Source organism: Staurois parvus, unplaced genomic scaffold (assembly GCF_062004578.1).
Source record: "Staurois parvus isolate SC_StPar_1 unplaced genomic scaffold, SC_StPar_1.0 ptg000409l, whole genome shotgun sequence".
Classification (NCBI taxonomy): domain Eukaryota; kingdom Metazoa; phylum Chordata; class Amphibia; order Anura; family Ranidae; genus Staurois; species Staurois parvus.
In genome coordinates, this window is record NW_028318205.1 from 1,741,461 (window position 1) to 1,757,135 (window position 15,675).

At 40.1% G+C, this 15,675-nt stretch overlaps 1 protein-coding gene across 1 annotated transcript in view; it reads left to right on the forward strand.

Annotated features, from left to right (window-relative positions):
• The window catches only part of TPO (thyroid peroxidase), a 225,803-nt gene that overhangs the window by 132,847 nt on the left and 77,281 nt on the right, over positions 1–15,675 (forward strand). Inside the window, exon 6 of the mRNA XM_089686702.1 lies at positions 3,684–3,942. Within this exon, the coding sequence (XP_089542828.1) occupies positions 3,684–3,942 (259 nt within the window). The remainder of the gene's footprint in view (positions 1–3,683; positions 3,943–15,675) is intronic.

Genomic DNA, 15,675 nt, shown 5'->3' on the forward strand with positions numbered 1-15,675 from the left:
ATTTTTAGGAGCTACACTGTTATTTCTACAGGAAATGCTTTATAGAGTTAAAGATGCAAGGACCAATTCACAAACATCTGATCACTTGTTATCGATTCTTACAAATGAATTCCAGCCTTGCATTCTCATTCTTACACTGTTATTCGGGCTCCTCTCCATTACTGAAATCACTGACTATGATTACACTGCACACTGTGGGCTCATGTAGCCCACCTCATTTCCTGTATGGAGGATATCCAGGATCATTTAGCTCCTTCCTCCACAGTTAAAAGGCTCGTGACCCTCCACTTTGATTCACTTTTTTCAGTTCTTTTAATTGAGCTCACATCTGTACAACTGGCAGCAACTAAGATTTCATAGAAATGGACAGATGGTGAGAACACATTTAGGTCCAGAAAATACATCTATATTAACCATCACTATTGTATCACACTTTCTATGTTATCCTTAAAGTATAACTAAGGGCAAAACTTGTTTTTCTAGTTTTGGATAGAGTGGAGAGAAAAGATATACCTGTCATGTTTATACTGCTGTCTGTGCCCCTGTTAGGAAACTTCCTCCTGTCTGTTTATCATGTTTACTGTTATTACCAAAAATGAAATTCCAAATGTTGGGTTGTCTAGTGACCCTGGTGCAAAATAAAGATTTCCTCGTTGTGGAGGAATATCCTCTCACTTCCTATTTTGGCTACCAGACAGGAAGTGAAGGGAAATCACCTTAATGGGACACAGATGGCAAAAAAATCAAACAGGGGTTGTAACCCATCCTTACTCTATCCACAAGAGGAAAATCTTTGTCCTAAAGGGTATCCTCCAAAAAGAGCATTTAAGTGCCCTCAGATGTTTGATGATAGTCTCCTAATCTAGGCCTTTTGGACTGTATACAGTCACGGTCCAATGTCTACAGGGCAGCTCATAACAGCCTTATTAGATTTTCCTTGGGGAACAAAATATATGGGTAAACCCAGTCACTAGTGTACCTGGTGCTGGGCCTGTCTGCGTTTATCTCACTCTCCCTCTTCTACAGCTCAAAATTTAAGAGCCCATGGAAATAAAGCAGATGTGTGGCATTTGCCCTTAGTATGTTAGGAGGGAGCTAAGACAACTGCACATTGGAGAGATTGCCTTAGAGATCCCTTATTTTTGACAAATCACAGCAGTGAGTCTCAGTGCCTCCGTAAGTTGCAAAACACAGCATTTCAGGAAACCTAAGTGCAAGACACTTAAGGCATATCACTGTACTTTATTTAACCATAAATGTTAAAGGCTAAAACAAATAAAACACATCCAGCTATCCCTATGCTCAATATATGGTGGGAATGCCCTCCCAATCCATGCATCCTGGCTGCAAATCCTTAACCTTTTTGTAAGCTTATGGAAATTCATATCCCACTTTCTCCTACATTACTACTCCTCTCCATGATTAGTGGACCCATTGGGGATGATTTACTAAAACTGGAGAGTGCAAAATCTGGCGCAGTTCTGCATAGAAACCAATCAGTTTCCAGGTTTTGCCAAAGGTTAACTGAACAAGCTGAAGTTAGAAGCTGAATGGCTGCAATGCACAGCTGCACCAGATTTTGCACTCTCCAGTTTCAGTAAATCAACCCTATTAAGACTGCAAAAAAATGTTCTCAGACACTTTTTAGCAGTGGCCAGGATGGAGGTAACCTACTATTGGAAAACAACTACAACACCTCCCCTTGTGGAATGGGTGAACAAACTTGACTCCATTAGGGGACTTGAGGGTCTGCTATCGAAGGAAAATCATAGGGAAGAACAGTTCCAAAAAAACTTGGACCTTGTGGTTGATGTTCCATTTTTCATTGGTGTTTTAGGATTGAATCAGGGAAGATAAGCCTTCAGTATCCAGTAAGCCATGAGAAAGTGAATACCCTTCCATACCACCTTTTGTTTTCTTCCTCCTTTTTTACTCTTTCTTAATTGCTTTCTTCTCCACCATCTCCCTTTCCTTTATGGGACACCAGCCTCATTTGCTCAATTACTCTTTTACTAACAGGCAAACTTATCAGATGAATAGTTTCACCTGCTATTTTCCATCTGACTAGTCTAACTGAGCCAGTATTTCTACTATACTTTGTACTTGTTACTTTTGTATGTAAAATTGTAAATAGAAACGAGATTGAACTAAAACACTTTCTGCCAACTAAGGTTTCTTGTGCAAAGCGCATGCCTTCTCAAGGCACCTTAATAAGCAAGCCATTGCTCTTGTGCTGGTGACTTACATTCTCCTGATCTTTCATTAGCGACGGATTGAAGACTTACCCATCCAATCAGCAAAGTAGCAACAAATGTAAGCAGGTGAATATTTTCACAGTTTCACAGTTTAGCGATTCTGTTGCTGGTGGAGTCTCCACAGCCACAAGATCACTAATGTAACGTGGGCCTAATCCCCATATTTTGCACAATCAGTCCTTGCAATCAGAATCCTAAGCAAGTTTTAACTTGAAGCATTTGCTTGTAGCCTATTTATGTGATATATATGAAATATGCCCTTTAAGAAATGCAAACAGCATGGCAATATTGGTTTTCTATTTTTATTTCTGCTGGAGTAATAACATTTTAAATTTATCTTCCTACAGAATTTTTCCATTGTTCTATACAAGCATGCTAACAATATCCTTTCATTGTTTTTAAGAAAAAAAAAATACATGCTCACAAAGACATTCAGCTGTTTCAGAATGTATTTCAAAGGGTGCAAATCTGATTAAACATCTGTACAGTGTTCCATCGATCTGCGCCTGGGAACACACATTAGATATTCTTCTGCAGAACAAAACCAGATAAGCAGGCTGGATATTAGATTAAAAGCAATAGCTGTTGCTGCAGAAATTCGATGCCCAAGATAAAAAATGGGATGGCTAATAGTACAAAAACATGGAAATGTTAAGTCATCCAGCGGTTGTTTGGCAGTAACTATAGGGTCAGGGATTCTATTATACACCACTTTTTTTGTCTTCAATTTCCAGTAGTAACAGCTGGACAGAAAGGGAGTGCGGCAGTCCGGGTCATCAAGGCTAATAGAAAGTAAAAGAAAAAAAAACAAAAACATAAGCTTGGAAAGTTTTCACAGCAAGTCTTGATAAGTGACTGGCTAACAGCACAAATCTAGAATTTTGACAAGAAACAATAAAGATTGCTTACCAATGTTGTTATTGTAATCGGGAACAAGATGTTCATCAGTAAGCTGGGCTCTATGTGCTGGTAACAAGGAAACAATTTCGCTTTATGCAATTGGGGAAAAGAACAATCCTCTATGGGTTGGCTGATTAGAATGCATGAGGAGAGGATTTACAGATAAAACAGGAGAATTGTGATGAGGTAGCAGAGGACAAGAGAGTGAGTGGCTTAGGTAATGATGAGCACGAATTCCATAATTGAGCCTGTGTACGTAAAGGCAGTTACAGACTTATTACAGTGGGCAGAGCTGTACAGGTCCTCAGACAGAAAGCAGTCCCAGTCAGAAATCAGCTTTCAGTCCGCTCGTGGCAAGATAATAAAAATGTGTCTGTTATTAAACTGACCTATCTCTGTTACATAAATCAAAGACGAATTTCCTAGATGGCAGAAAACAATATATATAGTCCCAATGAAAGGAAGGAAAGAGGGAAGAAAGTAGAAATGTCTAACTACAAATATTTTATGCTTGTGTATTATTTTTAGATAATCACCATTCGAGATTATATTCCTAAAATCGTTGGTTCATATGCTTTTCATCAGTATGCCAGCACCTATCAAGGATATAATGAAAACACAGATCCTTCAATTTCAAATGTGTTTTCAACAGCAGCATTTCGCTTCGGCCATGCAACCATACCTCCCATTGTGCACAGACTGGATTCTCAATATAGAGAGAGCCAACTTTATCCAAATCTTCTACTGAGTGAAGTTTTCTTTCGGCCCTGGAGGATAATAAAAGAAGGTAACAATAGTCTAGCAAATGATGCATGTTCTGGGACTGCGATCTTCATGCTGGCTTTACTACTTAAGGAATCATTTAGAATCATATGTGCTGATTTCATTAGATACATGCTATACCCAGTTCAGAGTCTCCCTAGATACTGAGCAATGATAATGAAGACAGCCCTAGAATTTGAACCTTCCTAAAGAAACCTGCAATAGCAGTTTAACAAATCAGTATCTTGGCATGTATCATCTAAAATGGAACTCCAATATTTTTTTATTTTCTTTTTGGGGGGGGGGGTGTATTTTGGAACCTTATTATTAGCTGTCGTCCTAATGCAGAGATTTTGGTCACTTGTTATATCACCAGAAAATAAATTCAAGAGACATCTGCAGTAGGGATACAGACAGCAGTAAAAACCCAACATGGATTCTAAATCTTTTCCAGTCTATTCAAAACAAAATTACAAAGATGCAGTTTGGTTTTAGACCACAAGGTTACTATACTTTAGAAAGGAAAGGCTAATACTGAATTAGCTTACAATATTCTTCTTACAACTGCTTAGGAAAGGCACATACATAAACCAAGAACAAACATTTGGCTGGCTTTCAACTTTAAGGTGTCAAACCTATACACAAATAAAAATGTTGGGAATAGAAAAAATACTGAAGTCTTTCCTAACTACCATAAAATGCCTCAATATTAAAGAGAACCTGTCACTTTATCATTTAGATATGCCCCTATTTTAAAGAGAACCTGCCCTTTATACTGTAATTTAGATATTGTTATAAGAGTGAAATAGACTGTTGACACTTTCTTGACTCTAAGGCATCTTTATAAAGCAAAGAATATGACAATCAAAAAACATTCAATGGAAGTGAATTGTCCTGGTACATGTGTTTAAAATGACACTGACAAATTTATCAACAGTAAATGTTTAGTAAATGTCACATTTGCTGCTTTATAAATATGCCTCTAATAGTTGCTCTGCAATTCCCTGTTTCTAGGGATTCGCGCCACTCTAGAATACCAGTGGTTACCACTTCAAATACCTCTCCATTGCTTTCCTAAACTCTTAGTAATAACACAAAATAAATGGGGCATAAAAATGACACCCGAAAAACACACCAAAACCTTCTTTAAAAACTCCATCCTTCCCTCTTCTTTTACAACATTATAGGGATTTTTAAAGCTCAACTCCAGGTTTCGTGTTACTGTAAAGTGGTATTAAACCCAAAAGCAAAGATTTATTATATTGCAGCTTACCAATTCTTAGATGTGATGGCTGCGGGGGAGGACTGACCATTCGAGCACTCGGGCACTGCCTGATGGCCCAGGGTCAGTAGGGGGCCCCATGAGATGCCCCTGGTACCTTTCATAAGCTTTTTTGGATGTGGTTTGAGTGTGGACAAGGACACGGGGGCCCCATGAGTTGTCAGTCCGCCCCTGGATGGCTGCATTCGTTTTCTTTTCAAGGCTTTCTTTCCCTTATTTGCACACGATGATCTGGCCAGTTTGGCTGTTGTTTTTCAAAAGAATAAGCTCTCATGCAAATGTAGCAATTATAGGGATCAGACAAACCATTTACCACTGATAGGGGTGCTTGCAATAACCATCTTTCATTTATTTATGAAAAACCTTTACCCTAAAAGGAAAAAATATTGCTGCTTATAAAATATTAGCTGGAGTTTGGCTTCAATTTGTTTAGTGTATCTAATTTGCTAGCACCTCTAACACTTCTACTAACGCACTATTACAACTGAGTGGTGGGGGGGGTTACTACTGAGCAGGAGGGGTTGGTGGGTATTTGGGAATGTACTACTGAGCAGGGATGTGCTATTGAGACAGGTGGAGGGGAAATTGGGGGTAGGTGGGGAATGTACTACTAAGCAGATGGGGTACTTCTGAGCAGGTAGTTGGGGGGGTATGGGCAATGCACTACTGAGTGGGGAGCAGAGGAGGAGGGGTGAGGAAGCATTACTAAGTGGGGAGCCAGGGGGTAGTAATGTACTACGAAGTGGGGGTACTACTGAGCAGAGGATGGTATAGAGCAGGGGTCTCCAAACTTTCTAAACAAAGGGCCAGTCTTATATCCTTCTGGTTTTTGGGGGGCAGGACTGTGGTCATCGGGATCAGAAATTGCCCTGGCATCAGTGGGAGTAAACAATGTATCTTTGGTTATAGGGGGAGGAATAGCACCCCATCGTTGGTGTCACTGGGAAGAATAGTGCCCCATCGTTGGTATCAGTGGGAGGAATAGTGCCTCATTGTTGGTGTCAGTGGGAGGAATAGTGCCCTATCATTCATGTCAGTGGAAGGAATAGTGCCCTATCATTGGTGACAGTGGGAGAAATAGTGCTCTATTGTTGGTGTCAGTGCAAGGAATGGTGCTCCATGATTGGTGTTAATGGGAGGAATAGAGCCCCATCATTGGTGTCAGTGGAAAGAATAGTGCCCTATCATTGGTGTCAGTGGGAGGAATTGAGCTCCAACATTGATGTCAGTGGGAGGAAAAGTGCCTTATCATTGGTGTCAATGAAAGGAATAGTGCCCGGTTGTTGATGTCAGTAGCAGGAATGATGCCCCACTGTTGGTATCAGTGGGAGAAATAGTGTCTTGAATCAGTGGGAGGAAAAGTACCCTAGGGGCCAGATAAAAGCAAGCAAAGGGCTGCATCTGGCCCCCGGGATGCAGTTTGGAGACTACTGGTATAGAGAATATACTACTGAATGGGTGGTGTACTACTGAGTGCAAGGGAGATGTGGGGTGGTGAGGAAGGGGGAATGTACAACTGAGTGGAGGGATACTACTGAGCAGGGGCGGTGCTGTGGGGAATGTACTACTGAGTGTTGGGAGGGCTACTGAGAAGGGGGGAAGGGGGCTACTACTGAGCGGTGTCTACTACTGAGCTTGGAAAAATGCTGAGCGGAGGATCTGCTGAGCCAGGAAACTGCACAGCTGGAAATATACTAAACTGGGGATACTACTGAGCTGAGAAAATGATGAGCTGGAAATCTGCTAAGCCAGGGCACTACTGAGCTACCACCCCCTCCCCCTCCAAAGATCAGATACCACACCAACACCTAACCATCCATCAACTCTTGTGACTTTCTCATCAGCACTTCACATTTATTGATTTCAAGTACTTATATAGCGCCATCAATTTACGCAGTGCTTTACATATATATTCACATCAGTCCCTAACCCTCAAGGGGTGTACAATCTAAGGTCCCTAACTCACATTCATACATACACATACTAGGGCCATTTTAGACAGGATCCAAATAATCTACCAGCATGTCTTTGGAGTGTGGGAGGAAACTGGAGTACACCCACTCTGGCACAGAGAGAACATGCAAACCTCCAGGCAGGTGGTGCTGTAGTTGAGATTCGAACCAACAACCCTAGTACTCCATGGTGGAAGTGCTAACCATTAAGCCACTGTGCTTGACATCACTTCCCCTTTAAAACTAACGGAAAACCAACACACACAAGGCATTTGCCAAGCTTCATTAAAGCTACAAAAAAGCATCTCAAAAGCATCAAAAACACATCAACAATGCTTGTTAAAGAGATAGTCACTTGAATGTGTTACTGATCAACACAAGTGTAAACGATGCCCTAAAGTGTATTTACAGTCATATTTGTGCACCCCCACTATTTGCTATGTGTTCCCTTTCACACAGCATACTGTAAAATAATTGTTTAAAAATCTTACCTTTCTAGTTGTTCTTTGGGCAGCTTTATACATAGGACATATAGCATACATAAGCAGCTTGATTTGTTTAGAATAGAATAGACAATATTTTCAATTTTCTTAACATGCCTGTGCCTTATGCTTGTGTTTACATGGGCTTCAAAGTGTACCCAAACACAGCTATGCACAGCCATTCATATCTATGAGCAGATGTATGCAGCATGTGGGCTTTCTGGGTGGGGATACTCTTGAATTTATATTGCATGGGCTCTGGTGATGAATCCCTGCTAATAACAGTAATCATGCTGTTCATTTGCAAGCACTGTTAAGAAATGTATGTTCCTTGTTAGCATTTCTACCACCGAAACACCCTGAAAGTTTCAATGTTCCTTGGACAGGGCAAAAAATTGCTTTCTAGCCCCCAGGATGACAGTGCTGAGGCCTGACAAATGACCACTTGGGCTCAACGTTCTGAATTGTGGGAGTGTCACATGTTCCACCATTCTGTTAGGTACTGAGCTTTTTTGGGGGGCAGTGGATACATTAGATAGACTAGTGCAAGCTCTGTACGATGCCTGGTAGAAGACTGAAGCATTAGTCCCCATAACTGGGACTCTGTACAAGCTGCTTTATTTCATCCAGCTCCAGTAAATAGAAAATGTAAATTTATCTGCTTTCATACTCTTATGCTAAAAAAAAGCCTGCGTGTCTATTAAAATGTGAGACTTTCCGCTTCTTCCAGAATGAACATTGCTTGATGAGAAATCAATCCATCTGCAGAGATTTTTTTTTGTTGCAGACAGACATATTTTCTTCTTCTTTTTTTTGTGAAGTTGATGTATAAGTATAATAGACTGACATGCATTAATTATATCTTTGTGTTATATAGTTTTGTTGTCCATTTGCACTACATATGATTGTAATCCTGTTCACCTCTGTAGATAGATTGATTAACTGTCAAGCAATGTTCAGTCATGAAGTGTCGAGTTATGTTTAACCACTTGCCTACAGGGCACTTTTACCCCCTTCCTGCCCAGGGCAATTTTCAGCTTTCAGTGCTGTTGCACTTTGAATGACAATTGCGCGGCCATGCAACACTGTACCCAAACAACATTTTTATATTTTTTTAAGACAGATAGAGCTTTCTTTTGGTGGTATTTAATCTCCACTAAGTTTTTTTATTTTTTGCTAAACAAACTAAAAAAGACTGACAATTTTGAAAAAAATTTTTTTTCTTAGTTTGTGTTATAAAATTTTGTAAATAAATAATTTATTTCCTTCACTAATGTGTGCTAATGAGGCTACAGTGATGGGCACTGATAGGTTGCACTGATGGGCAATGACAGGCGGTACTGATGAGGAGGCACTGGTAGGTGGCACTGATGGGCCTTGACAGGCATCACTTGTGGACATTGATAGGCATCACTGATGGGCACTGAAAGGCAGCACTCATATATGACACTGATTGACACTGATAGGCGGCACTGATTGGAACTGTTAGGCAGCACTGACTGGCACTGATAGGTGACACTGACTGGCACTGATAGGCAGCACTGAAAGCCGACACTGACTGACACTGATAGTTGGCACTTAAAGGCAGTTCTGATGGGCACTGATATGTGGCATTAATGGGCACTTGTATGTGGCATTGATGAACGCTTACAGGTGGCATTGATGGGCACTGACAGGTGGCATTGATGGGGCTACTTTGATCATCAGGGAACTGATCATCAGTGCTCCGATGATCAGTGTAGATGTCCCCTCTGAGGAATGCCGATTACCGGCTCTCCTCTCCTCAAGTGACTGCAGAGTTCAATCCCAGTCTTCACAAGATTTAGTTGTCTGATGTTATATTTGCAATGAGAACCCAGAAAGATATAATGAAATTGCTGTGAAGAAACCCTATTACTGTATTTTAACTAATTTTTCAGATGTGAAAATCACACAGTATGCTTTTATGGTATCTCCCTAATGTATGCATAGATGTATATTTTAATCATCCCAAAGATGGGTGCCTTTTGGTGTGGATGATTTGTGCATTCACTAAGACCTTTAGGGCTATGTTAGATGGTGAATAAGCCCCTTTTGCAGCCAAACAAGCCAAGGGGAGGGGTCTGACAAATAAGTAGTCCATAGCTGCCCAACCTAGCAAAGTGTTATGAATCCTAGAAGAGGCCCTGAATATGGATAGAACATAAAAGGAAGGTGGGCTGCATGGATAAAAATATTGGGGGAAGCTCCAGTAGAAAGTCATGATTATTGATGAGGTTTTGCTGTGATATCCACTCCAAATGTATTGTATTGATAGGGAGGCTATATTTTTTATATACACTGCTCAAAAAAATTAAAGGAATACTTTTTAATCAAGTCAATTAAACTCCTTGATTTGGTCAGTTAAGTAGCAGAGGGGGTTGTTAATCAGTTTCAGCTGCTTTGGTGTTAATGAAATTAACAACAGGTGCACTAGATGGGCAACAAGGAGACAACCCCCAAAACAGGAATGGTTTTACAGGTGGAGGCCACTGACATTTTTTTCCCTTCTTGTCTTTTCTGACTGTTTTTCAATAGTTTTGAATTTGGCTGGGGTCAGTGTCACTACTGGTAGCATGAGGTGATACCTGGACCCTACAGAGGTTGCACAGGCAGTCCAACTCCTCAAGGATGGCACATCAATACATGTCATTGCCAGAAGGTTTGCTGTGTCTCCCAACACAGTCTCAAGAGCATGGAGGAGATTCCAGGAAACAGGCAGTTACTCTAGGAGAGCTGGACAGGGCAGTAGATGGTACTTAACCCTTCAGCAAGATCGGTATCTGCTCCTTTGTGCAAGGAGGAACAGGATGAGCACTGCCAGAGTCCTACAAAATTACCTACCGCAGGCCACTAGCGTGAATGTCTCTGACCAAACAATCAGAAACAGACTTCATGACAGTGGCCTGAGGGCTCGACGTCCTCTAGTGGACCCTGTGCTAACTGCTCAGGAGCATAGAGCTCGATTGGTATTTGCCATTGAACACCAGAATTGGCAGATCTGCCACTGGCACCGTGTGCTTTTCACAGATGAGAGAAGGTTCACCCTGAGCACATGTGACAGACGTGAAAGGGTCTGGAGAATGCTATGCTGCCTGTAACATCATTCAGCATGATTGTTTTTGTGGTGGGTCAGTGTTGGTCTGGGGAGGCATATCCATGGAGGGACGCACGGACATCTACAGGCTAGACAAGGGCACCCTGACTTTCGTTAGGTATCGAGATGAAATCCTTGGACCAGGGGCAGACTGACAACTCATGGGGCCTCCAGGCAATAGGGGATCATGGGGCCCCTGTGTCCTTGCCCACACTCAAAGAACACCCAAAAAAGCCTATAAAAAGGTACCAGGGGCATTTCATGGCAGTGCCCGAGTGCTCGAATGGTCAGTCCGCCCCTGCCTTGGACTTATTGTCAGACCCTATGCTGGTGCAGTGGTCCTAGGTTCCTCCTGGTGCAGGACAATGCCGGCCTCATGTGGCAAAAGTATGCAGGCAGTTCCTGGAGGATGAAGGAGTTGATACCATTAAATGGCCCCCACGCTCGCCTGACTTAAATCCAATAGAGCACCTCTGGGATATCATGTTTCGGTCCATCCGATGCCACCAGGTTGAACTTCAGACTGTCCAGGAGCTCAGTAATGCCCTGGTCCAGACCTGGGAGGAAATACCCCAGGACGCCATCCGTTGTTTCATTAGGACCATGCCCCAGCGTTGTCAGGCATGCATACAAGCACGTGGGGGACATACAAACTGCTGAGTACCATTTTGAGTTGCTGCAATGAAATTTCAGCAAAATGGACTGGCCTGCTGCATCATTTTTTTCACTTTGATTTTTGGGGTGTATTTGAATTCAGTCCTCAGTAGGTTGATCATTTTCATGCTCATCAAACGATGGGGCATCCTTATGTTCCTAACACATTACCCAGTCCATATCAGTATAGATATCCAGCATGATATTTTTCCCTATTGAGATCTGATGTGTTTTCAAAGTGTTCCTTTAATTTTTTTTGCAGTGTATTATATATATGTTCTCCAGAGTGGAGTACAGTAAGTTTGGTTTGACAGTTTGGCTTGTCTTCATTTTACACACAATTAAGAAGTGAGGAAGCAAGAAAAACAAAAACTTGGGTTTGTACAATAGAAACAGTTTCTACATCCAGTCAGGGATCACGTTCATTCACCTAAACTGATGAAAAGTAAAGCCTGGTTGACTGCTATAAATTATTAGCTTTTGCAGTCATCTGGAATGAGCATCATCAAATCGTTTTGCCGTGGACATCAGCTCAAAAACTCATCAAGCATCATGGCTTCATTCTGGAGCTTCACCGTTCTTTTTTTATCACATTTCTAGACACCTTTTATAAATTTTGGATAAAATACACACATAATCCATTGCTCCACAACATGAAGTAAGGGAAGATCCTGTCTCAAAACAGTGGGAACTGCAGTTTAATGGTTCTAAATGTGAAATAATTCATATAGGGAAAAAAATTATCTTAGAATACTATATTGGGGGTACAGAGTTAGCCAGAACTAAAGACAGCAAGAAATCTTCCCCACTCTATTCAACATTTTTAAAAAAACATCTAAAGTTTTACATGATAGCTTTAGCATTTTCTTTATACATATAAGCTGCATTGAGCCTCACCTCTAGACCTGCTACGTGTTTAGATGCTGCAGAGCAATTTAGTTCTTGGTCTAGAGTCTGCATGTGATAAAATACAGTATGTTTCCTTGTCCAAGTAGTGAATTATTGCGTGTCCAATAAGTATGTTTCCTTGTCCAAGTAGTGAATTATTGCGTGTACTACTTGTCCAAGTAGTGAATTATTGTCTAAACTATGTCTTTCAGAGGAAAATCTTTCTAAAATTAAATGTACCTTAATTATTATGCTGTATTATATTATATATAAAGAACTAGATATTTAGCAAAGTTGGTGTGCTAAGGAAAGATCCTCATTGTCATTATTGGAAACATTATTAGTGTTTAGTATCAGCATAGTCTGCATTACTTTTAATTCGTTTTTTATTTTGTTTTTGTATTCAATTTTAAGAATGAAGGCAAAATTACTTTCTTTAGTTGTATAGACCTACTGTTTTCCAAGTTTCACTAATGAATAATGCAGTCTCGTTAATTCTCATTAATTCTCTATGAATATGATGTATTTATTTATTATTATTATTATTATTATTTGTTTACCTAAGAATTAATTAAGGCATAATAATTTAGGCATTTTTTTCAGCCAATGTATAATTTGTCAAAGATTAATTAAAAGAATAATCTACAAAGTTTAACTCTAGCTAAAAATGCAGTAGTATCCAATTTTGAAAAACTTCAAAATTCTATTCAAAAGGTACCTAATTAAAAATATAGAAAGCTAACAAATAACAATCCCATTGATTTTCCATATTTAGTACATAAGTTGTGACATTATTTAGTTTCTAATCAGGTTTGCATCACTTACACAGCCTAATTCAATAAAAAAGGTGCATAAAACATGATGATCTACAAAGTACAGCCACCCGCGGCAGCCAATAAGATTTTAGTTTAAATGTAGTTAGTAAGATATATTTCTGATTGTTTAATGAGCTACCATTCTTTGGACACCAGCACTATTTTTTGCAGTAATGAGTTCCTCAGTCTTATTAACCACAATATCTGGTGCAACATACACATCTAATAAAGAAAACAAGTACCCTTTTTTTTTACTGTTTCTTGATATATTAGTGTATCGGTATTGAAAAAGTTGGTATTTCCCCAAACCCAGCAGTTATATTGAATCTTTTTACATTCCAGTTATGATTTTCTATGGTTGGTTTTTATGTCAGCAATGACAATTCTATAAGGTGTAAATTTAGCTTTTAAAAATTGCGAGCAAGAAGACTTTTACTGCAGAAGAGACTCTATACGCCCCTTCTGCACTAAAAGCATCTTACCTACCTGACAGCAAATTTCTAAAGGTTATGTACTGAGCTGTGGATGCTCAGCCAAGCCTACGATGGGTTGTTCAAAAAACTCCTTAGTAACTGGAGTTTGGATGATCTGGATGTCATAAGTGCACCCCCAGGGGCCCCTGTGGCTCATTCTAACACCACAGTGCATTCTCAGTTACTGTTGCTGCTACAGAGGGAGCACACTGAATGTTTGAGCTCAAAAAAGGGCCTAGATATATACCTGGAAACTGCAGACCAGTAAGTCTTACATCAATATTATGTAAACTAGTGGAAGGAATATTGCAGACCAATAAGCCTAACATCATTAGTATGTAAACTATTGGAAGGATTGATGAGGTACCATATCCAAGAATTTACTGATTAAATTGCATCACTAATAGTAACCATCATGAATTTATTAATTTGATTTCAAATGATACAATTTATTGAGGTGCAATTTCTTGTTGTAAATTGTGGTACTTTTTCAGTATCATATTTTAGAACTCATTGTTACTTGCCTTGTTGTAACTATGTGATTTGTCAATAAAGAGTATGAAGATTTTATAAGATTATGATGTTTAAGTATATATAAATAGTGCAGCGCTGGGATAAATAAGATAAATCAAATATGATTAAAATTTCCTAAAAATAAATAATACAAGCATGACAGTCTATGTAATGTGAATAGCATGGAATCTTCAATCCAGTGGTGGTGCTCCCAGTAGTAAGAATTACACACTCACCAGAAGCATAATAAAATTACGCGGTGTATATATCAATAAAGATTCCCCTTCACAGGTCTGCGTCCGGGCTAGAACATGAGATGATTCCCCCTCCAGAAATAAGGATAGGAGCCTTCAAGGGATGTGAATGGATACAGCAAAAACAGAGGTCCCTTTAAGGGATAGATGGGTATGGATGCCTGTGTATAGGTGCTTCCCTCTCTGGATGGCTGGACTGAGGACAGGATCGCGGCAAGGCTCTAGAAAATGATAAAGCCTAATAATTTTGATCCATTAGGTAAAATAATCCATTGGAGCAGCAGCCTCAGTGATGACCCATATTGCAAATTGTTTGATGTGGAAATCCCCACATTAATGGGCTTTTAGTATCTAAAGTAATTGTGCATACACTTTCAGTGCAAATTGTAAGTGGTTTTAAATCTCATACAGAAGGTCATAGAGACATTCGACTCCTCTCTTCTCCGCTCCACAAGTCTTCCCACAGATAAAACCCAAGCCGTTCAGCCCATAGGACATAGAGAGAGCGGCCCTCAGCCCGACACTCCCCTCCGGCGTCGGTGAGAGAGAGGGAAGCACCTGTACACAGGCATCCATACCCATCTATCCCTTAAAGGAACCTCTGGTTTCACATCCTTTGAAGGCTCCTATCCTTATTCCTGGAGGGGGAATCATCTCATGTTCCAGCCTGGAACCAGACCTGTGAAGGGGGATCTTTATTGATATACACACCGCGTAATTTTATTATGCTTCTGATGAGTGCGTAATTCTTACTTTACTACTGGGAGCACCACCACTGGATTGAAGAGTCTATGCTATTCACATTACATAGACTGTCACGCTTGTATGATTTATTTTTAGGACATTTTAATCATATTTGATCTATCTTATTTATCCCAGCGCTGCACTATTTATATATACATTTAACAAGGTTTTATCTGGTTTCCTTGTGTGTTCAGCTGCTTATTTTAAGAGAGCTCACTTCTACTGTTATTTGTCTTATGATGTTTAAGTGCCTTTAAAGTCCATTTAGAAGCAATCACATTTTGGCTAGTCTTCCTAGGATGCGGCACAATGTATGAGCTATGTATCCATAGTACCACCCTATGGATATATCCTTTATTCATGGTCAGTAAGCACAATATACAGGGATGTAGAAAAAGGTAGCACCATAAACACACACACACACATACAGTACATGTTCAATTGGATGGACCGGTGTCTTTACGCAACCTTAACAATTATCTGTAACTATGTAGCTATGAAAGAGACATTGCCATTAAAGGTGAACTAATCCTTTATATGTGAATATATTAAAGCCCATCTCCAGTACACCACACACTAGCCTCCC